This window comes from Lathamus discolor, chromosome Z (genome assembly GCF_037157495.1).
Source record: "Lathamus discolor isolate bLatDis1 chromosome Z, bLatDis1.hap1, whole genome shotgun sequence".
NCBI lineage: Eukaryota > Metazoa > Chordata > Aves > Psittaciformes > Psittacidae > Lathamus > Lathamus discolor.
This window is the reverse complement of record NC_088909.1, coordinates 50,658,187-50,681,031: the sequence shown is the minus strand read 5'-3', so window position 1 is coordinate 50,681,031 and position 22,845 is coordinate 50,658,187. Positions and strand designations below refer to the sequence as shown.

The window sequence follows — 22,845 nt, the reverse complement described above, 5'->3', positions numbered from 1 at the left end:
TTCATGTCTGTCCAGTGATCTGCCAGGGCAGTTAAATCCAGTTCTGAAAATACAGTTATTCTGCAAATGTGTTTTGTGGTCATATCCTTTGTAATTTAAGAAATCTGATGCACTGCTCTGCCAGTTTCACTTGAAGCATGGAAGGTCACAAACAGCCCTAATTATGGAGAGCATTCTCCTGTGCTTTGCAAAACTTGGAAGGGACTACTCTTGCCTTAAAGTCAGCTAAATAAACATAGCAAAGAATCAAGGAAAGGCCATTGTAATTTTCCCCCTCCTCACTTCTTTCTTAAGCAGAATGGGGAGGAGAGAGAGGAGCAGAGCAAAAGAAGAGAAAGCAGTTCAAAGACCCAAAGGAATGCTAAGATTAGGTTTCCAGATTCCCAGCCAAGCACGTTAAAATGCGTCTGTTACTTGATGAATTTTGGTTTTACCTTTTCATTCTCAACAGTGCTCAGGATATAGATACAGCTCTGTCCCTTCTGCTCTTCTGACTTTGTCTTCCCAAGGGTACTCTCTCTGCCTCAGAGTAATGATCCAAAGACTCTGGGTAAGGCTGTTGTTTGCTTTGTATGCGACTGTAGGTGTCTGTTCTGCATCTCAGGGTCTTAGCTGTGTTTTCTTTCTTGGGTTTGGGGGTGGTTTTTGTTGTTTGTTGTTGTTTTGGTTTTTTTTCTCTTTTCCAAATCGTTTCACCTTGCCTATCTCTCTTCTGTTCTAGTGGGGTACCTGCTGTGGTTGACTTTGCTGCAATGCGTGATGCTGTGAAGAAACTTGGTGGGGACCCTGAAAAAATCAATCCTATCTGTCCTGCTGATCTGGTGATAGATCATTCCATCCAGGTTGATTTTAACAGGCGGTAAGGATACAAAATAACTCTTACTTCTTAATAGTAATAGGTAAGCTGGATGTAGTTTCTGGTAGTAAAGGTAGTTCCACTGGTGATAGTCTTAGCATTTGGACTACAGCATCCTAGACTCTAAGACTCTTTAAGTTGGACTCTGATATCCGTTGCTGTGAATTAGGTGGGGGAATTTTGATTTTTTTTCTGTTGTGCATCTCTCAACAGAGCAAGTCTGGATTAAATGTTAATAGAAACAGGCTCTGTCCAGACCTGTGGTGATCATAATTTTCCATAATAATACTGCATTATTATTAGTTGCTCAGAAATAGCATTTTTTCCATAAGCAGTTCTTTGACCCTGGAGGACTTCTTGGAAATGACAAGTGAGAATGTCTCCTTTCTTTATTTGTGTAAGACCTGAGCTGCCCTAGCCGAGCTCTGACTTTCTGTTTGTTAGTTCACTACCTCCACACAGAAGTGCACAAGACAGTGATTAATATGGCCTGTACATGTACAGGAAAGAAGCGTAATGCTATTCAACCCTCAGCTTACTACAAATTGATGAGCACTCACTAGACCCACAGTGAAATACAAGACCTCTGCGTAGGGGTCATCCTACCCTCCGTGATAATTAAACATGAGCCTAATGAGCTACTTTTCCTAACAGATCCTATGATTACATGTTTCTTGGTAGTTTCCTTCTGTCTTCCAAACTCCTGAAGTTTTTCAGTCTGTTTTTTTTACCTTGCCTGCAAAAATACTCTGTGCATATATTGTCCTCTATAGGAGGTAGTTTTGAAGTGGGACGCTTAAATTATAGCATTGCAAAGAATAAAATTCGTAGAAGGTGGAGATTGAGGAACATAAAGAGCACTTTCTCAGTGCCAGTATTTAGAGGCTTCTTTAGAATAAAAATACTGAACTTCTAAGCAGAAATATATTGTGAAGCCTGCTTAGAAGAAGAATGTTGCCAGGCAGTTTTCAAATATAATTCTTTTCTAATTTTTTTTTTTTTAAACTGTAGACTAGTAAGCATACAAGTTCTTGCTGATGCAATTTCATAGCTGTCAGGGGACAAAAAGGGCCAAAAAATTTTACGTATGTAACTGTCAAAATTCAACTTTGTTTGTTTTGTTTTTCTGTTTTAGACATGCTGCATCTATTTGTAACATAACACAAAAGTAGAAACAATAATCTAGAAATTGGTTTCTCTGGCAATGGGTGTTCTAGCACTAACCTGTTAAACTAGAAACCTAAACTTTTGTCTTTTTAATTTGCATCATGTCATTTTTACAATCTTTGGGAAACAGTGTATTTCTTTGTGAACAAGGTATTTCATCTTTTACCATGGGGCAAAATAAACTATTATGTTTCTTTTTCTGTCTTACTTTAATACCGTTCATTTTATGTTATCAGTAGTATCCAGGACTTCACTTAGATAACTTTTTGCTAATAGTTACTTTTTGTTACAGCCTCATCTTATTTCTCTAAGGCTATATACATCAAGAACATTGGCCAGCCCTATGCTTAGGTTCTTTCAAACTCTAGGCTCAAGTTAGGCACCTGTTTCAAGTGAAAAGTTTGTTAGCTCTTTCTGCTTTAAAACACAAGGGCTTCAGGCAGCCCTGTATCATGAATGATGACCTCTTCTAAAATAAATTTTCAGGGTATTTGGGTTCTACTTCCTGTTACTGCTTTGCTGATTGCTACTGATTTAGTGTTACAAATTTCATATTGCTCTAACATGTAGTGTAGCTTTTCTAAGGCTACAAGTTCTAGGCCTGCCATGTGTGTAATGTGCACGATAGCAGACTAGCTAATATGCAGACTAGCACTCACATTTGAACCAGGCATCAGTTATTATCTCTTAAGATTTCTTAAGTCTTTGTCATTGGTTGCCTGCAGTTTACAGCTGCAGTGAGATTAAAAATACGAGCTTGATCAGCATTAATGTTAGCTAATAATTCTTTTCTTTCAACCTTTGGGTATATCTGACCAGGCACAAATTTCAGATGGATACTGTTGGTTCTGACAGCAGATTATTTTCACTTGCAGATCAGACAGCTTGCAAAAAAATCAGGACCTGGAATTTGAAAGAAACAAAGAAAGATTTGAATTCTTAAAGGTACTAAAAGAATCCTGTTTGCATGGAGAATAGTGCAGTGAACAAAACCTTTTCCAGTGCTCATGTGCATTGAAAATTGTTTATTCCAATTCTTTCTGTTTCAGTGGGGCTCTCAGGCTTTTAAAAACTTGAGAATTATTCCACCGGGCTCTGGGATCATCCACCAAGTGAACTTGGAGTACTTGGCAAGAGTGGTAATGGATCAGGATGGCTACTACTATCCAGACAGTGTGGTTGGCACTGACTCGCACACCACCATGATAGATGGCTTGGGAGTGCTTGGCTGGGGTATGTGCAGTAGCGTATCATGAAAAATCTATTGTCTGACTAAGCTGTGTTTCAGACTGGTGAGATAACCCTGGCTGGCAGGTTACCCTCCACCCAGCTGCTCATGAACTTCTCCTGCCGTCAGGATAAGTGTAGAGAATCAGAAGGGCAAATGCAAGAAGAAGATCATGGGTCAAGATAACAGACAGTTTAGTAAGTGAAGGAGGAGAGCACAGGGGAAGGAAATGAGAGCAAGTGATGCAAAGACAATCAGTAACCACCTCCCATCAGCCCACCAACGCTCAGCCAGTCCCTGTGCAACAGCTACTTTGGAAAAATTCCCCTACTCACTGCCTTCCAGTTTTAATGCTGGGTGAACATGATGTTACATGGCATGGAGTATCGGTTCATTCAGTTTGGGTCAGCTGTCCTGGCTGTGTCCCTTCCCAATGTCTTGCCCACCCCAGCTTACCTGCTGAGGAGCAGAGTGGCAAAACAGAAAAGAGCTTGAGACTGTATAATCACAGCTCAGCAATAGCTAAAACATTGGCGTGTTACCAACAGTGGTTTGGTCATAGGTGGTACTGTATGGGCTGCTGTAAAAAAAAAAAAGTTATCTCCATGACAGCCAGACAGAGTACACAGGCTGACCCCAAATTCAAAGAACCTGATAAGGTTTCTTACAGTTATTTCAGACTTTGTAACTAAGCTCCCTGTTCTGATAACAGCCTTAGGTGATTTCTGGTGAATGTGTTGTTTCATTTGTTGTTTTGTTGTGGGGTTTTCTTTTTTTTTAATTCTGCATTTAAGTCACTGGGAAGCAGGCAAGAAAAATATTGACTTAGACTTCTGGAAGCATCATAGTCTTTTGAGAAAATAAAAGAGTTGAAGCATCAGTGAACATCCATTTTTTTCCCTTAGTCACAGCTACTTTCAGAGTGTTTCCTTATCTAAAAGTACTTCAGATACTCTATTAGATTTAAAATGCTTAAAGTTGAATCTGAGTGAGTTAAATATGGCTAGAGAAGCTATTGTGAAAAATAACACTATGAAGCATATTCTAATACCATAAGTCTTCAGAATACTTGTTACAGTAATAAATACAAATAATTCTTTTTCTGCTTGTAGTGACAAACTGCAGTGTTTGAATTATTGACTAAGTAAAGAGATATGAAAAGAAAGTATTTGCAGTCATCGCACGTGTGGTAGCAAAAACTTTAGTTGAGCTTTCTATCTTCCTGTGACATGGTGGTAGGAATCCTATTGAAATAGATATGTACAAATACTTAATGCATTGTGTTTATTAAATTAAACTTTACTTTGTTAAATTAGCAAAATAAAATAGTCGTTTGACTTGCATGCCTCTAGCACTGAAGGGTGCTTAACACAGAGGTTCCTGCCTGCACATGCCCAAGCCTGGTTGAAACTTAGTATGTATAAGGAAGGTATTTCTATCTTAACAAGTAGCTTTTCTGTTAGTATTCTTTAGAACAGTCTGTGCTCTTGACTCTAATCTTTCTTTCCTTTAAAATAACTTTTTAAATTTTTGCTTGGTGATCAGCAGTCATGGTCTGCACGCATTTCACAGCACAACACGTTCAATCACATGTCTTTGGTTATGCATTGAGTGCCTAAGTTGTTAAATAAAACTTCTACATCTGTTACTGTAAAAGTCAAACATACTCGGAGTAAGTTACTTAGAATTACCCAATACCCTAGCTGATGGCTGAGGAACAAGGATGAAAGTATGAAGCGGAAAGAGATTAAAAAGCCAAACACTGCAGAAACTGAAGCAAGATAAGGAGTGCCACTTAAGCAAAAGGCTAAGCCCTCTGATTTTCTGCCTTTTCTCCCCTTTCACACTTTAAACTGAATCATCATCAGTTAATTGTACTTTGTGGGTATATATTTGATATATTACTAACTCAGTAGTTGGATTGTATACTTCTGTTTTGTACAGGTGTTGGTGGCATTGAAGCAGAAGCAGTGATGTTGGGCCAGCCGATCAGCATGGTTCTTCCTGAGGTGGTTGGCTATAAGCTGCTAGGTAACCCTCAGCCACTGGTAACATCCACTGACATTGTGCTCACCATTACCAAGGTAATTAACGTGACTTCTGCTTTGCCATTACTGCTTGAAGCTGTGTGTGTTCTGTAGGACAGAGCCACTGTACTGCATGCTTAGGAGCCCTGCGTGTGCTTTCATATAGTCATTTTGGACTTTTCTTTAAGCTTTATCACTCTTTGTGGGGCAGAATCAGGTGCCTAAGGACAACCACAACAAACGTGATTCTCAGAAGCCAGACAAAATAGAACAGAGAGCTGATATCTCATGGCTTGTTCAAATCTTTGTGTGCAGACCTGTTTTGGAGCGCACTGCTTGTAAAAGGATCTTGGTTCTCTGCTGCCTCAGAAAAGCCCACAATGACTGTCTTTTTTGAAGTCCCCACTTAAGGCAATGTAAAACTTGAAAACAGACAGTAAATGCTGCAGTCTGACTTCTTTGATCTGCAGCTGTTTCGCTCACGTGTCATGTGTTCATGATATTCACTCTATGGACTGTGACTGAATTAAGAGAATTACTGGGTCAGCATTAATGTTGTTGGAGGTCAGAAATTTGGTACACGTGTTCATCATGAGATGAACATGAGGTCTCTAGAGAGAACCTCCAAATGGGGAAAACCAACATTTTGGGTTTGGGTTGTTTTTTTGGTTTTTTGCTTTTTTTTGAATGAGTTGATGCAGATGTTGTGTGTTTTCAGTCATTTGCAGTTTGATTCCTGTACTTGTGCAGTTATTTCTTCCTTTTGCCTCATCTTCCTGGGTTTGCTGGCTAAAGACCCTACATTGTTCTCCTCTCCTTAGAACATCATTTTGAGAAAAATAGTTTTTCTAAGACAGACTCTAGTTTAAATGAGAGGAAGAGCAAGTTTGTAAGGAATAAGTCCCTGTCTTGTACCTTATTATTAAAACTTTACATCTCTATGTCATCTTTGTGATTTAGTTTACCAAAGCTTCCTGGTTTCAAATGGCTGTAGAAACCTTTGAGAACGGTTTCTCTGAAGTTGGAATCTGGATTTCATAACATGTGTGCTCAGGTCATTTGACTCCTAGCAATGACACAAGCACTGTATTTTTATAACAGCACCTTCGCCAAGTTGGAGTTGTGGGTAAATTCGTGGAGTTTTTTGGTCCTGGTGTAGCCCAGCTGTCAATTGCTGACCGAGCCACCATTGCCAATATGTGTCCCGAGTATGGAGCAACAGCTGCCTTTTTCCCAGTGGATGATGTCAGCATTGGGTACCTGATACAAACTGGTGCGTGTAAGAAGATAACCGTGTGTTAAAGGTGTAGTTGAATGCAAGGACTCCAGGTCTATATGGTGTAGTCAGCAATGGGTTGAATCAGGTGGAGCTTGAGTGCTTTTTTTTTTTTATCCATGCTTGCTTATTCAGGCTGATTCTTGCTTTTAGGGTCCATGTTTTTTAGGAAGAGCCAAGTTTTAGACTGTTTTACATCTGACCACCTGATTAGACCCACCCAAACTTAGCTTGTCCAGATGAAAAAAGCAGGAACCCAAGTTTTTGTTCTGCAAAAACCAATAAGTCTCTTCAGTCACTTTATTTCTAGTGAGTTTCTAATGTTTGTGCCAAAAGGGTTTTGTAAAGCAGTTTACAGTGTGAACAGTGGAATAGCTTGTTATGCATTTTTTTAAATTTTTCTGTCACATGGTAATGCCTACGTTTCATGTGTTTTGTTTTTGCTGTATCTGTCTTTCATCTTAGGTCGTGATAAAGAGAAAGTTATGTGCACAAAAAAGTATCTTGAGGCTGTGGGAATGCTAAGAGATTTCAAGAACTCTTCCCAGGACCCAAACTTCACACAGGTTAGAAACTACTCTGTCTTCTGGCTCCTTGCTCTATGCTCTGACCTGTTTTAATGTGACAATTGCCTGTTTTTCACAGAAAATCAGAAATAAGATATGGGACTCCTTGTTGGCTTGGTCCACACAGCTTAGGGCCCAGTAGAATGAGTCAGCTGGCTCTCATGAAAGCTCTGGCATAGGTATAGATTGGCTTTCAGTTGAGCTCTAGCTGGTGCATGTTCTGCAGTATAGTTTTGAGAAATCCAGTCCAGACTCAGAGCTATGAGGGTAGTGTGGGTGTTGTGTATGTAAGCTTTGTCCCAGTTTTACCCTTCTTTTAGTAACTTATTTTGTTGTGTGAATCAGGACACTTAGAAGCACTGTGTGGTAACTGTAGACCACAAAAATTATTTTGTGTGCAAAAAAATGAAGATCTTAGTGTCCAGGAAAATCAAGAATATTCCTGGTTTTCTCTACAGTAAGAATTTACCTTGTAACTTATATTAAAGTTTGCATGATTATTCAAAAACTTTAGTAAATATAGGAAGGAAGATGCAGCAACAAAGTTGAAAAATTTGTGAGGAACAGGAAAACATGAAAATCTGTGTTTCATAATAAACTGAACATTCTCCCCAAGGCCAAGATGAATAGTCTGCTTTGGTTTATGCCAATAACCGGATTTCTTCACATCATTGTTTTCTGAATAGGACCCTGCTGCTAGCATGTGAAAGGACATAATTCTTAAAATTGCCTATATTGTTTAGTTGCTTTAGTCACACATTGAGTTTTAAATAACTAGAGTACTTCTGGGAGCCATACCTGGGGGCTGGCAATGTTTAAAAGTAGAGTAGTTTCTTTTCTTATGTGTCTTTAATTTCTGCAAACAAACATAAAGATGTGCAGACATAGCCCTGGTTCAACAGCAGAGGTAACCATGCCTGTGGCTTAACTGGCTTTAACTTGTCATAGAGTGCTGAATCACTCTCTGTTCCTCTTACTGAATAGGTTGTTGAGTTGGATCTCCATACTGTTGTGCCTTGCTGCAGTGGACCAAAAAGACCTCAGGACAAAGTTGCTGTTTCGGATATGAAGAAGGACTTTGAGATTTGTCTGGGAGCCAAGGTAGAGACTAGGAACCTTTGAGTGTATAAGCTTAATGCATGTTTCTAGAAGTTGTTCAGTGTTCAGGAACTACATTCTGGTAAACTTCTGTGGTGTTTATTTGCATATGATGTCTGAATACAGTTTCAAAGATTACATCAACAATGAGTAGTTTAAAATTGTGTTGATGCTTCCCTTATAGGAAGTTGTTCATGTCCTATTGACATAGTAGTTCTTTCTGATTTTAGATCAGTCTTAGGCCTAATATGGTTTTGATATACATTAGGGATTTATGAAATAGCCTCTGTGGGTATTGTTAGAAGCAGCTATTGCAGTGAGCTCTGTGCCAACTACTCGGATCATCTTTCCAAGCAGGTTATGCCGTGAGCTCCATAACGCAGTTTTACAATCTGTACTCAATCTTTTATCAGATGAGAACTGCATGTGTGTCTGAGGCTGTTTGATGTTGGTGGTAAAGACAGGAAAAAAAGACTTCTGCCTACATCATCCAGTCATTGAAAGAAGAGCAAGATTTTAATTTGAATTAATATACCCAGACACTTAAGTTTCCAAAGTCAGTTTGAAACCTTACTTAATACAATAACTGCCCTTGATAAAGGCAGTACAGAAATCTAGTGATGTGAACCAAATAAGCAATTCCCAATAATTCTTGTTTTGATACATGTTCCAAACTCCATTTAATGACCTTGTGCTTTCAGATCTACAAGTGTAATTTTTCATGTCATGAACAGTGCTTTCTGGCTCTTCGTTTTTGGTTTGTGGGTTTTGTTTTTGGTTTGGATTGTTCTGGTGTTTTTTCAACTGTCAGGCTTTTACTTCTCAAGTCAACTCTTAGTATAAGTTTGAACTATTTGATATTTGGGGCTTAAAAAATCTTACATAGTATTGTCTAAAATCCTGGGACTAGGTTGTATAACAAGACTGTATGTGGTCTGGAATCTGGAGCATCTGGGAGCAAGGAGCATCTGAGCAATCTGGAGAAAGATATATTCATGCAGGAAGAAAACACAAATACATTGAACTGCAAAAGCTGCCTCTTTTACCAGTAAACAGAGAATAGGATAGACCCTAGAAAAATAGGTTTTGACCACCAGTTTGACTGTCGAGAAATGCAAGGCTTTACTACCAGACCTAAAAGTACAAGCACGGATATGACTGACAGATGCTTCTCATTCATGAAGCTCCCAGCCCATACTAATATCCAGTCAAAATACTAATATTAACCACATTCTTTTGGTTCTTACTTTCTTCTCTTACAGCAAGGATTTAAGGGATTTCAAATTGCCCCAGATCAACACAACAGCGTAGTCAAATTCAATTTTGAGGGCTGTGACTTTGAGCTTGCTCATGGTTCAGTAGTGATTGCTGCCATTACAAGCTGTACAAACACCAGTAATCCCTCAGTTATGCTGGGAGCAGGTAAGCTTATTTCTTTAAATGCGCAGTAGTCTACGGCTCTGGCTGTGTGTCCTAAAGACAGATACAATGCTGATGTAATTCTACGTGCACAGTGCTGTTTGTTATTTAAAGTGCTAAAACTGGACTTAGTCCGTAAGGGTAGCAGAATGAATTCTGGAAATTGTAGCTAGAAATGTGGGTTGAGGAACTTGCACTGTCTTCTCCGTGGGGCAAGCTGGGACTGAATTAACTGGCACCTCTGACACTTGTTCAAATGCAAAGAAACTGTTATATAGACCTGAGAACAGGCTATTGAAAGGCAGAGCCACAAGAAGAGAGACAGTGAAGAACAGTCTATGAATTGACGTCTGAAGGTGCTCTGACCTAGCAGCAGAGTACAAAGCACATATTTTGCTAGAGGTGTATAGGGGAGGATGAGTACAATTAGTCTAAGTTGAGTGTGTTAAATTTCAGGTCATAGAATCATAGAATAGTTAGAGTAGGAAAGGACCTCAAGATCATCTAGTTCCAACCCCCCTGCCATGGACAGGGACACCTCACACTAAACCATCCCACACAAGGCTTCATCCAATCTGGCCTTGAACACCGCCAGGGATGGAGCACTCACAACCTCCCTGGGCAACCGATTCCAGTGCCTCACCACCCTAACAGGAAAGAATTTCCTCCTTATATCCAATCTAAACTTCCCCTGTTTAAGTTTTAACCCGTTACCCCTTGTCCTGTCACTACAGTCCCTGATGAAGAGTCCCTCCCCAGCATCCCTATAGGCCCCCTTCAGGTACTGGAAGGCTGCTATTAGGTCCCCACGCAGCCTTCTCTGCTCCAGGCTGAACAGCCCCAACTTCCTCAGCCTGTCTTCATACGGGAGGTGCTCCAGTCCCCTGATCATCCTCGTGGCCCTCGTCTGGACTTGTTCCAACAGTTCCATGTCCTTTTTATGGACTGCACACAATACTCCAGGTGAGGTCTCACAAGAGCAGAGTAGAGGGGCAAGATCACCTCCTTCGACCTGTTGGTCACGCTCCTTTTGATGCAGCCCAGGATACGGTTGGCTTTGTGGGCTGCGAGCGCACACTGCCGGCTCATGTTCAGTTTCTCATCGACCAGCACCCCCAAGTCCTTTTCTGCAGGGCTGCTCTGAATCTCTTCTTTGCCCAGTCTGTAGCTGTGCCTGAGATTGCTCCAACCCAGGTGCAGGACCTTGCACTTGTCATGGTTGAACTTCATAAGGTTGGCATCAGGAGGTTGTTTGATTTTTAGCCTGGCTCATCTGGGCAGAAAATTTCTCATTCTGAATGTGTACTTCTGGCAATAAAATACGAATTCAAAGAGTCAGCTCAAAGGATTCAGTCTATACTACACCAGTTCAGCCATCTTTCCCGGTGCTTGTCTACATGCTCACATGTTTATTTCTGTCACAAACATATGCACAGACCCTATCTGTCACTTTAAGGTCGTCACTGCATTAAGGCTTACATCAGTGACTTGCGTGGTGGGATAGAGAGCCTCGTCAGTGAGTTTGCTGATGATACAAAAGTGGGAGGAGTGCCTGATGCTCCATAGTGCTGTGTTGTTATTCATAAGAATCTGGACAGGCTGAAGAGATTGGCAAAGAGGAACCTTTTGAAATTCAGTAAAGGCAGGTGCAGAGGCCTGCGCCTGGGGAGGAATAACGCCATGCACCAGTACAGGCTGGGGGCTGAATCATGAAAAACAGCTATGTGGAGAGGAAATTGGGGGTCATGGTGAACAAGTTGTCCAGGAGCCACCAGTGTGCCCCTATGGCCAGGAATGCAAATGGTATCCTGGACTGACTTAGGAAGAGCACTGACAGCAGGTCGAGGCAGGTGATCCTCCCTTTCTGCTCAGCCCTGATGTAGCCTCACCTGTACTGTGTCCAGTTCTGGGCTCTGTACAAAAGAAACATGGAATTCTTGGAGCAAGTCCAGTGAAGGGCTCCTAGAACGGTTAGAAGTCTAGAGCATCTTTCCTAGGGGGAATGGCTGAGGCAGCTGGGCCTGTTCAGCCTAGAGAAGAGAAGGCTCAGGGGGTGACCTGATAAGTATGTGTAAGTATCTGAAGGGAGGTTGCCAAGAGGATGGGGCCAGACTCAGTGGTGCCTGATGATATGATGGGAGGCAAAAGGTGTAAAATTAAAGCACAGGAAGTTCCACCTGAACATGAGGAAGATAAGGGTGGCTGAGCATTGGAATAGCCTGCCCAGAGAGAGGCTGTGGAGTCTGCTTCACTGGAGATACGCAAGCAAGAGCTGTCTGGGCACAATCCTGAGTGTTCTAGGTGACCCTGATTGAGCAGGGGGGGTGGACTAAATGACTGCTGGCAGTTCCTTCCAGCCTCAACCATTCTGTGGTTCTGCAATTCCTGGTCTGTCAGACTGTTTGTACGATGGAGGCTTATTTTCTACAAAGGCTGGAAGGAGTATACAATGGGCAGGGCAAGGGCCCTTGACCAGAGAGGATTACTTGCTGGCTGAAGTCACATAATTTGTCTTGCTTGTTCCTTTGTGGTGCTGGGAAGATACTGGGTTTGTGGACAGCCTCTCACAAAAATCGTTTTGTGTTTAGTTTGTTGACGTGATATTTGTCACCTCTTCCTGGGCTACCATCTCTCTTTGGGTACTCTACAGTATTGGCAGCTCACCCCTCCCCAGGTACAAAAGGTCTTTTAATTCCTAGCAACGTGTCAAAGCCCATCATTAACCAGGATGTGGGAAAAGGAAGTGGAGGAGAGACCAGCCTTTAAGCCTTCAAGAACAGAATTGAAAAAGTCTCCCAATTCACTTATCCTTGACAGAACATCCAAATCAGCATGCTTCTTTCCTTAGTTCTGTCCTGATCATGATCACAACTGCAGAGCTGTATTTCTTTATTCCAAGGATCAAGATGCAGGTTTTCTCCACACAAGAGTCTCTTTGCTGTCTGATTCCCTTAGTTGTAGGTGAGTGTATGCTGCAGTTGTGCCATGCAGGGCTCCCAGGCTAATAGCGTGCATTTTTAACACTCTTTGTGACAGTGGGGATGCTGAACTTTCAGCTTAATAGTGAGCTTTTAAAGTGTAGAATGCTCTTCAAGACACAAGTAAAGTAGGTACTTTGAACACATTCACTATTGATGCAGAGCAGCCTGAAGAATGTAGTAGATCTCAGCATAGTCATAAGGATCTTAGCATATGTGCTGAGATCTAGTGGGTACTTGCACCTTTGCTGGCTTTTGGAATAGTAATGCTTGTGCTTTGACCTTGACAAGTAGAGAAAAAGTAAATTGTCTGTCTCCAACAACTCTTTGTACACTACAGTGTTGAGAACCTTCAAGATACCCACAAGAAACATGTTAATTTAGTTTTCAGAGTAGTTTGAAATGAAAGTAAATAAAACATACAGTGATCTCACACTAAGTAACTAAGTTGTGTCAAACTGCCACTGTATATCCTCTGTACTAAATGATGTGCAGGGGTTGTGTATCCATGGAAATAGTATATGCTGAAGTAGCCTTAACAGCCTAATCTGTGTTGGATAAAGGTGGTGTTGCAGCTTAAACTCTGGCATTTACTTGCCAGTTTTTAGAATTTGACTTTGCATTCTTTTCAGAACTGGTATTGGCAGGAAAACAGAAGCCAATGCTTTCAGACTGGCTGGGATGTCCTAGGATGATCATTTGTTCATGGTCACATTTTCCAAAGGTTTCTAAGAGCTTCAGTTTCCACAGCTCGCTCTGGCAGCTAAGGAGCCTCAGCAATTTCAGCAATAGAATGTTTTTTTTTTTTAAATTAATGTATCTACCTTTAGGCCTCCAAATCTATCAATGTAGAGCTTTTAACAGACCACTTACAAGTGGAGATCTCCAGATTGTGTCTAGCACAGCTGCCAAACAGCTGGCAAAGACAAAGCAGTCTGATTTCTTCCTGTTGGAGATCATGTTGGATCAAAGCAGAGCTTCTGTGTATTTTCTTAGGTAAGTGGATGTGTGAGGGAGAATGAAGCATGAGAATGTGAAGTTTTGCTTAGCTGTGGCTTCTTTTGTATCCATCCTGGGAAAGGGCTGGAGGGAGCTTATTTTCTGAACATTAATGTGTGTATGGACAATTTGTTTGAAAGGTGGAAATTCAGGATAAGTGTGTTTCTGGTAACATGCTATACTGCATCTCTATGTGTGTTACAAATCCAGGGTTGCTAAAACAGCACTCCTGCAAGAAACTGTAGATCATAATATAGTTTTGCGACAAGGGCCAGAGTTAGTGCTCTCGCAGCCATCTGCTTCTGAGGGCAGCAGATCATATGTTGGCAGTTACTTCAGCACTGAGTCACTAGACCAGCATAAGTGGGAAGTTAACAATTCTTCATTGCATTTTATTGTGAGACACTTGTCTTACAAATAGTGTCCTGAGTTTTGAATGTCTACATGCTGTCTGTGAGTGCATCTTGTTGAATGCAATTTCCAGCTGCTTTCCAATGGAGCAGAAATTGCAGGCTGGATCTACAGTTCAGATGAGCACTGGAGCTCTAGCTGGTTATTCTGGGATTGGTGCTGTTGGCTCACTGTACTATTTTATTGCTGGAAATGGAGCCTTTTTTCTATTTTCCAGTTATTTAATGGTACTTCCTTTAACCTGCTGATCCACAAGACTGTCCACTTCCAGGAAAACTGCAACTGTCCTTTGCATTTTTCAGGGTTGCTTGCTAAGAAAGCTGTTGAAGCTGGTTTGACAGTGAAGCCATACATTAAAACTAGCCTGTCCCCAGGAAGCGGGGTTGTCACTTACTATCTGAGGGAGAGTGGAGTTATGAGTTACCTTTCCCAACTAGGGTAAGAGTGCTTTTCTTACTGTTGTCCTATGGCTGCTTAACTAAAAGCATTGACAACAAGCTATGCAATAGAAAAAGTATTTCTCTGTACAGTTTGAAGGATATGGCAGGTACTCTACAGCGTGATCCTGCCTAAGTTAGTGCATTGCTGTTGTGCTGGCTGACTGCACCAGCAAAGGAGAGGGCCTGATGCCTGCTGTAGCTTCTGAAGGCTCATGTTCCCAAGTAGCAGAATGGGTTATTTTTCAAGATTGATGGTTTTAAAATAACATAAATGACCCTCTACTGTCGTTCTTCTTGCTAAATGACACATTTCCTAGCTATTTATTCTGTGTGCATGGACAAGCACTGCAATGATAAGAACTGAGCATTTTAAAAAATGGTGGTTTTGGCAGCAATTCACTTGTTGAAGCAGTATATGTTCTAAAAGTAACCCTAGCCAACTGCTAAGGGGTTGCTCCAAAATAGCTTGTTGTTCACTAATGATTTTTGTGCTCTGTCTAGGTTTGATGTAGTGGGTTATGGCTGTATGACATGTATTGGCAACAGTGGACCCCTACCAGAGCCTGTTGTCCAGGCCATTACACAGGTATGCAGTTTTTCCTGTGTAGTTCATTTAGGTAAGCTGTTCTCTGTTGTGTGCAGTTCTGAGCTGTGTTATACTATTCAAAGTAATATACATGTGTGTCAAGTCGATATTCTCTTTTTTGTGGGAAGTGCTTTGGAATTGTTTGGAAGGAGACAGTTCCATGACTGTCCAGTCATTGATGCCGCACCATGGCGCAGCTCTACAGACCTGCTGGTGTACAGAGTCTGCAAGCACCTCAGATACTGTTGTCTCAAATTGTGTTTTACAGGGAGATCTTGTAGCGGTGGGTGTGTTGTCCGGCAATAGGAATTTCGAAGGGCGTGTCCATCCCAATACCCGGGCTAACTACCTGGCTTCTCCACCGCTGGTGATAGCCTATGCAATTGCAGGGACTATCCGGATCGACTTTGAGAAAGAGTGTTTGGGTAAGAGTGTCAGGATGCTTCTTTCCATAGCTTATAAACTAAACTGGTTGGAATTAAGCTCCTTAGAAATATTTGTCCCAGGAAGATGCTTCAAATATGTGAATACGTCTGGGATAGAAAGCATGGAATTGTTAGGAAACAGGCAACAGGGAGTCTGCATGATGGAGGAAGGACGAAGCCAAGCCTGACCAGTATTTGAATTCCACAAGGGCATCTTCTGGGTTATATCTGGGTGTGACAGTCTCTCATGAGCAAACTGACCTAGCAGACTTTGCTTGAGCAGGTAGTACAGCTAGACAGCCCTCAATGATCCTTTCCAGCCTGAATTATTCTATAAATTTTTCTGGAAGATTATCAGAAATGACAAAAGAAGGTGTAAATGTACAGGCATCGTGAAGTTTATGAGGCCCTCTTCTGTCAGACCCTTGTAGGTGAAAAAGTGTGTCTCACGACAAGATCAGAAGAAACACACAACTAAAGGACACCATGGTAAACTTTTTTTTTTTTTTAAATGAAAAAATTACGAAAAAAAAAATAACAGTACCATTTCCTACAGGAACAAATGCTTCGGGGAAGAAGATTTTCCTGAAAGATATCTGGCCAACAAGAAACGAGATTCAGGCTGTTGAGCGTCAGTTTGTTATTCCTGGAATGTTCAAGGAGGTCTACCAAAAAATAGAGGCGAGTTAATCCACTGGGCAGTAGGTTGACTGACGTGCTGAGCTATGCTATTCTGAATGTGTTAAATAAGCTGGTCTTGATAATGAAATGAAACTTTTCCTTCTGTTGCTGTTGCTCCTGTTCTGACGAGTATTCAAATGAGTTTTGGTCTGTCGTTTTGTTGTTTTGTTTTTTTTTTTTTAATGGCTTCTGGTTAATTAATTGGCTCTTCCCAACTGTCTTCAGACAGTTGTGTCCTGAAAATTGCACCTTCATGACTTTTTTTTTTTTTTTTAATGTAACATATAGATGATGTGTTTTAAACAGTAGGCTGATATTAGAGAGTGAGATATTCCAGCTTCACAAATAAGATTTGTAATTTTACCTGGATTCTGAAGTAATTCTGTTGCTTCTGAAAACTTAAAAATCAGAGGGATATTTTTGTTTGTTTTTCAGACAGTAAATGAATCTTGGAATGCTTTAGAAGCTCCTTCAGATAAACTATATACTTGGAATCCCAAGTCAACTTACATCAAGTCTCCACCTTTCTTTGATGGTCTGGTACGTGCACTCTTTCCCTTTGAATAGAGCCGAAGTGTGTTACCTTGATTAATGTTACAGGTGAGGCAACGCCACTTCAAGGAGCCTGGCAGCATCCATCATAGCCTTTTGATGCCTTGTTTCTCAAATGTTAGAATTAGGCTATTCCGTTCATTTTAATACAAAGTCATGAGTGAATATGAAGATTGTAAGGATTCTCAGTCACTTCAGGGCTTTTGAAAAGTCGCATTTTCCTTTTAAATTTATATACTTCAAAATAGTCACAATGCAAATTACAGAAAAGGACGGGAAATAAACACCACAATTCTGCCTACCTGCCTTTTGCATTGAGTAGTTCAGTGTTCAGATTGCTATTTCAATATCATTTAAAAGAAAATGCAGATTTCAATGCATGCAGATATATCTAGGAATCCTGTGTTTTCATCTACTTTCCTGAATATGCCACAGGAAGCCTTAGTTAATGTTGTGGGGCTTTTTTTGCTTCAGTTATTTTCTTCACCCATGAACTTGCTGACAGCCAGCCAGGACATTGTATTTTGTTCAAGAATGTAATAATTTTTAATAGTTTTGGGATCTTCTCTTTCTTCCAACTTACATAAAAAGGCAGACTTTATTTTGCAGTTTGAACTTTTGAGAAAGATACTTAAATGATCTTGTTTGTATTTATGATGGTTTAGACTTTGGCTCTTCAGACCCCGAAAACAATTGAAGATGCTTATGTCCTGTTGAATTTTGGGGATTCTGTGACAACAGACCACATCTCTCCAGCTGGGAATATAGCAAGAAATAGTCCTGCAGCTCGTTATTTGACCAGCAGAGGGTAAGCTCTACTTCTTGATCTTGTTATAAATTGGGAAGAGGAAACAAGCCTCTTCAAGCCAAGAAAAACTACTGTACCACGTTACAGGCTCACATATCTGCTGTCTGTTCACATATACTTGTATACCTTGACAAATGCCTGGAGAACATGTAAAAGAATAAAGAAAAGCATTTTCTTTCTCTGCTGCTTTCAGCAGCTCTCATCAAGTGTAAGAACTTGGATGTTGTGAGCACATCTGAAACACTGGGGAGCTGAAGACCTTTGGAGAGAGGGAAGGGAAAAAGATAATTTTCAGGTTAGATTTTGCAGTAAGTCTATTCATGAATAAGGGAATCAAGATTTGTCTCCCTGATAGAAGCAAAATGATATGGTCCTTAATGCCAGAAATTTGTTTTATGCTAGTTTCTTCTAGCATGTGCAACTATTTCATAGATCTAGGCTATCAGGAGCAACAGAACATCCAGAAGTTTAGGTTTCAGCGCAGCTGCAAAGACTGGCAAAGCTATTGTGATTGGAGTCCAAACTGCTGTCTTTTCCTATGGCCAGTCTGTCAGTTTAACAAGGGGCTCAACTTAAGGCAAGACTGGGACTTACTGAGTTGCCCTATTCAGTCTTCACAGATAATACAATACTTCTATTCTCTGCTTTAGCACTTCTTAAAATTTCAGTGGCGTTTTGAGGAACAGCACTGACATTATTAAAAGAAAAAAATCATTCACTAGACCTAATAATTCTGGAGAGGAAATTTTTTAGAACAATGTGATCTACTGAAATTTAACTGCTTTTGACTCTTTGGCCCTTTGCTATCAGTCACTTTGAAATCTAAAGAGTCCTACAGACATTACAAAACAGCTGTTGTATGTCATAGCTGCTGTTTGGATGTAGCCCAGTGCAAACAATCCAATTTTTTTGCCACATTCCAGTACTGGTTAGGCTGGAGTGTCCCCTCATTCCTGTATCTCTGTTTACAAATGAACTTTTTCTTCTGGAGTTCTAACTTGAAGCAGGGGCTCTCTCTGCCTTTTAGATGTTTTAGCATAGTGGGGTCTCTACGTTTGTTCTGTATGCTATGGTAATATAAATAACAGGAAGTATTTACAGGAGCCAGCTATTAGGAATTCTGTTGCATCTTCTGACTAAATGTGAACAATATCTCTGAAACATTATCAGGTACTGCTTTCTAAGGCAAGAGATAAGAATACTATGGAAGCTGCTTTCTGTGACCAATCTGTAGGTATGCTTCTGATTAGTTTATTTTTTGTTGTTTGGGGTTTTCTTATTCACTTCAAAATCAGCTAACTGGATGCTACTGCCATGATGGGAAGATGTAGATACCTGCCTCAGAAACACCAGATCATTTCTTTTTTTTAAAGCACAGAGTGCTTCAGTCTAAAACTAACATAGTTTCCTTTTTTTTTGTTTGCTTTTCCCTAAATAGCTTGACTCCTCGAGAATTCAATTCTTATGGCTCCCGCAGAGGGAATGATGCTGTCATGGCCAGAGGAACATTTGCAAACATTCGCTTGGTGAACAAATTTATTGATAAACAAGGACCTCAGACTGTCCATTTCCCTTCTGGGGAAACTGTAAGTACACATGCTGATCAAAACTGAGGTTTATTGACAATAGAGTGGATTAATACTGGCTTTCCTTCTTACAACTGGGGTCATTTACTTAAGTACTGTTAAACTAAAGCCAATGAGAGGAGAGGAGCTTCATTGACTGAGGGAAGCAGGTCACACATGTGGTGCTATCAGGCATATCAGTAGAGGATATAACCACAGTAGAAGGGGTAGTGGAAAGCACAGGTTTGTGTTAGGAGTGAGATCAGGCTAGAAGCCACAAAGTTCTGTATGGTCAGTACCCTGAAAGTGCTGCTTGGTGGAAAGTGTGGGCTTGAGCTGTTTATGTGGGGATGTTTTTTTTCTTTGTTTCCCTGGAACTGTGCTTCTACCCCCAGAAAGCGTGTGTTTGGCATTTTAATTCCAGCTGGACATATTTGATGCTGCAGAAAGATACAAGCAGGCTGGCCATCCTCTGATTGTGCTGGCTGGAAAAGAATATGGTGCAGGAAGTTCCAGAGACTGGGCAGCTAAAGGACCATTCCTCTTGGTGAGTGAATACAGTAAACTAGAAGGAGGACAGTTTTGAAAAGGTCATTAATTTGTTGGGAAGACTAGCTTATGACCAACATCGTGGGTAGCTCGTTCTCACTTTTGGTAGCAAGAGCTGTTGTGAAATCTCAACAGTCTCCAAATAGTACAGTTAAAAAGCTAGTTAAATATCAATATATTTATTAGACTGGAAGCCTTGCCTGATCTTCAGCTAGAAATCAGAAAACCTACACCAGAAAGGCCAGTTTCTTTCTTCTGCTTGCCATAAGCCAGGAAACCTTGGATCTGCTTCTAGCTGTCTCCTTCAGCTCACTTAGCAGGGAAGATAGAACATGTGTAATAAAAGTAGTATTAGTAAAAATGAAATCTGGCATGGCTTCACCGTGCAGATTGCAGGGATGCTTAGCAGTATTGTTATAGGAGCCTAATAGAAATCCACATACAGTGAAATACCTGTTTCTTTCTTTGTCTTGTCCTGCCCTTATTTACCAGCCTGAACTCTGATTCAAGCTTGCTTGGTGTGGAATTTGTAAAGGCAATAGTGTATTATTAAACAAATTTGGAAGAGTTGATGTTTAAGATCACATTTGTCTATAAGTTTTGGGGCGTTTTATCCAGTGGCAATTTTTTTGTCTTAACCATATTAACATGTAAAAATTTAGAAATTAATTAAACTGCATCCTGAAGCTTGTAATGTAGGAGGGCAGCCCTGAATTAGGAAGAGTTATGGAAATGACTAGTGGTGTTCTACATAAGACGTGTTATAGAAGTATGCAGGATTCCTGAGAAAGCATATGGAATTTTTTGACAATCACACTTCTTTTAAAGATGCTTTAATGTTAACAGATAATGAAGACAGTCCACTGTCAGACCAACTTGCTAACTCTAATAGTGATAAATGATAAATGAAATGGAGGGGGACCACAAATTTACCAATTTCCTTCCTATAGAGCACAGAAAGGCTACCCTGAACAATGAAGGTAACTACAGCTGTTGTATATTTCCCAGGGTGTCAAGGCTGTGCTTGCTGAAAGCTATGAGAGAATTCATCGGAGCAACCTAGTAGGGATGGGAGTGATTCCTCTGCAGTATTTGCCTGGAGAGGATGCGGGGGCTTTAGGACTCACTGGACGGGAGCGTTACACGATTGTAATTCCTGAAAAACTAAAACCGCAGATGAGTGTCCAGATTAAGGTAAGAGACACCTAAAGGCTGAATTTTCTGAATGACTAATTTATCTCAAAATTAACTGTCTCTTCAAACAGTGTGCTTTCATATGGCAGTGAGTTTCTCTTGCTTGAGGGAGAGGGAATTGAGATGGTGAAAAAGATGAAAACAGTTACTCTAAGAGGGATTTGCTATGATGGGATATAAAAGCAGCATGCCCAAGCTGTTTTATTTAGCACAAAACAGTCCTGTATTTTGGAGCAGTCATTCAAGTCCACTATAGTTTTTTCTGTCTGTTAAGTGTTTGAAGCAAAATGGAAAGTGAACTGTAAGTATTAAATAAACTAATCTATTGAAATGAATTTAAAACAATTAATTGATAATTTAACTGACAAAATATTGTACACATTGTAGCATTCAAAGTGAAGTCTGACGAATACCCAGCATAAAAGGTAGTTAAACTTCAGGCCCTGTACATGAAAGACTACTTTTTGTCTAGCTGACTTAACCTAATAGCTGCTGCTAGTCTGCTTTTTTACTGCAGTTAGCAAAACAATCTACTTACTGCATTATTTAATGCAGGTGATCTCCCTCGTTTAGTTTCTAATGGTAGTTTTTTACATGTGCCTCATTAACTGTCCTGAAATGGATAAAATATAGATCACAAAGAGCTTGGTCAGCTTACCAGCCACAGAAGAGTGGCAGATGAATGTGCAATGTGCTTTCATCTGGAAGTACCTGACTAGGGACTCTTCAGTAAAATATAATGGCTTTATTCACTTCATACACTTGTCTCTGTGCTAATCCGATTCCCAAACGCTAGGGCACCGGGAAGTTAATGAAATTAGTATTGCTGTTGTACATAAACCAGAAGAATGACCACTTAGAAGAACATCGGGAATTGGTATAACCACTTGAAAGGATGCTCAGCTTTCATGCCTCCAGGCTTATATCAACAATAAATCTAAATGAGCCAGCAAATGCAATGCAAGGAGAGTCCATACCGTGTTAATTATGGTTTGCTTAAAACCACTTGCCTCTTAAGCAGCTGGCTATAGTCTGTACAAAGAAATACTCATATCTGTATTAAAAAAGTAAACAGTGCCTGTTTAGTTTAGCTTTCTATCACAATTTCTTAAGAAGGCAAAACTATTGTAATAGTCCTTTTAGTACGATGTCATATAACATGTGTAATGTTCTCCTGCTTGAATGACTTTCTTTGATCCCAACAGCTAGATACTGGGAAAACCTTTCATGCCATCATGAGATTTGACACTGATGTGGAGCTTACTTACTTCTACAATGGCGGCATTCTAAACTACATGATCCGTAAAATGGCATCCTAATCTAAAATTTTAAGCAAAAATGTCCAGGTACAAGCCTGCTTCTAGTGAGCAAAGTAAAATGATGGTAATCATAAATTTGAAAGTGTGAACCATAAAGTGAACAGGTTTTTTGTGGATTGTACTGGAAGGCTTGTTTACAATGCTGAGTTATTCTATGTATCAGGAAACTGGAAATGGTTGCCCAATTAAACAGCATTTATTATTTGTTTTGTATGGTGGTTGGCTTGACTTACATTAGAGTACAGTGCAAAAGTAATTAAAATACTGCTCAAATATGTGGAACTGTTGAAAACAATGTGCTGATTTCATATATTTGGTCAATTTAGTATGTCTCTGAATTTAAGTTCTGTGCTTACATCAGTGGTCCAAAAATTAACTGACAGTACAAAAAAAGTTGTTACTCCTTTCTGATTACCTGATATTGACTTGCTTTCTCACTCAGTTTACCAGAATCTGAATCTAATACTGAAATGAATTATTTAGCTGTTTATTAATTTTTAAAAATGTGAACTTTGTTTAAAATCTAAGCCTTTGTGGAAAGGTGAACCTATTGGGGATAATATTTCTAATAGATGAAATTAAATTTATTTTCAAAAACTGTGGTGGTTTTTTTCATGTTATCCTCAGTACCAAGATGCAGAACAAAGCTTTGATTTTAAGCTCTTATTGTCCCTGCTGGAGCAGAGCTGTACAAGTCTTGA

General features: G+C 40.2%; 1 protein-coding gene across 1 annotated transcript in view; it reads left to right on the top strand.

The window, feature by feature from the left end:
• The window catches only part of ACO1 (aconitase 1), a 37,452-nt gene extending 14,711 nt beyond the window's left edge, over positions 1-22,741 (top strand). Inside the window, exons 4-21 of the mRNA XM_065663925.1 lie at positions 722-859; positions 2,899-2,968; positions 3,073-3,256; positions 5,196-5,335; positions 6,380-6,551; positions 7,020-7,120; positions 8,105-8,221; positions 9,481-9,640; positions 14,328-14,463; positions 14,967-15,051; positions 15,320-15,476; positions 16,033-16,157; positions 16,593-16,697; positions 17,375-17,517; positions 18,956-19,103; positions 19,507-19,629; positions 20,640-20,825; positions 22,031-22,741. Of these exons, the coding sequence (XP_065519997.1) occupies positions 722-859; positions 2,899-2,968; positions 3,073-3,256; positions 5,196-5,335; positions 6,380-6,551; positions 7,020-7,120; positions 8,105-8,221; positions 9,481-9,640; positions 14,328-14,463; positions 14,967-15,051; positions 15,320-15,476; positions 16,033-16,157; positions 16,593-16,697; positions 17,375-17,517; positions 18,956-19,103; positions 19,507-19,629; positions 20,640-20,825; positions 22,031-22,144 (2,404 nt within the window). The 3' untranslated portion in view covers positions 22,145-22,741. The remainder of the gene's footprint in view (positions 1-721; positions 860-2,898; positions 2,969-3,072; positions 3,257-5,195; positions 5,336-6,379; positions 6,552-7,019; positions 7,121-8,104; positions 8,222-9,480; positions 9,641-14,327; positions 14,464-14,966; positions 15,052-15,319; positions 15,477-16,032; positions 16,158-16,592; positions 16,698-17,374; positions 17,518-18,955; positions 19,104-19,506; positions 19,630-20,639; positions 20,826-22,030) is intronic.
• The last annotated feature ends 104 nt before the right edge of the window (positions 22,742-22,845 follow it).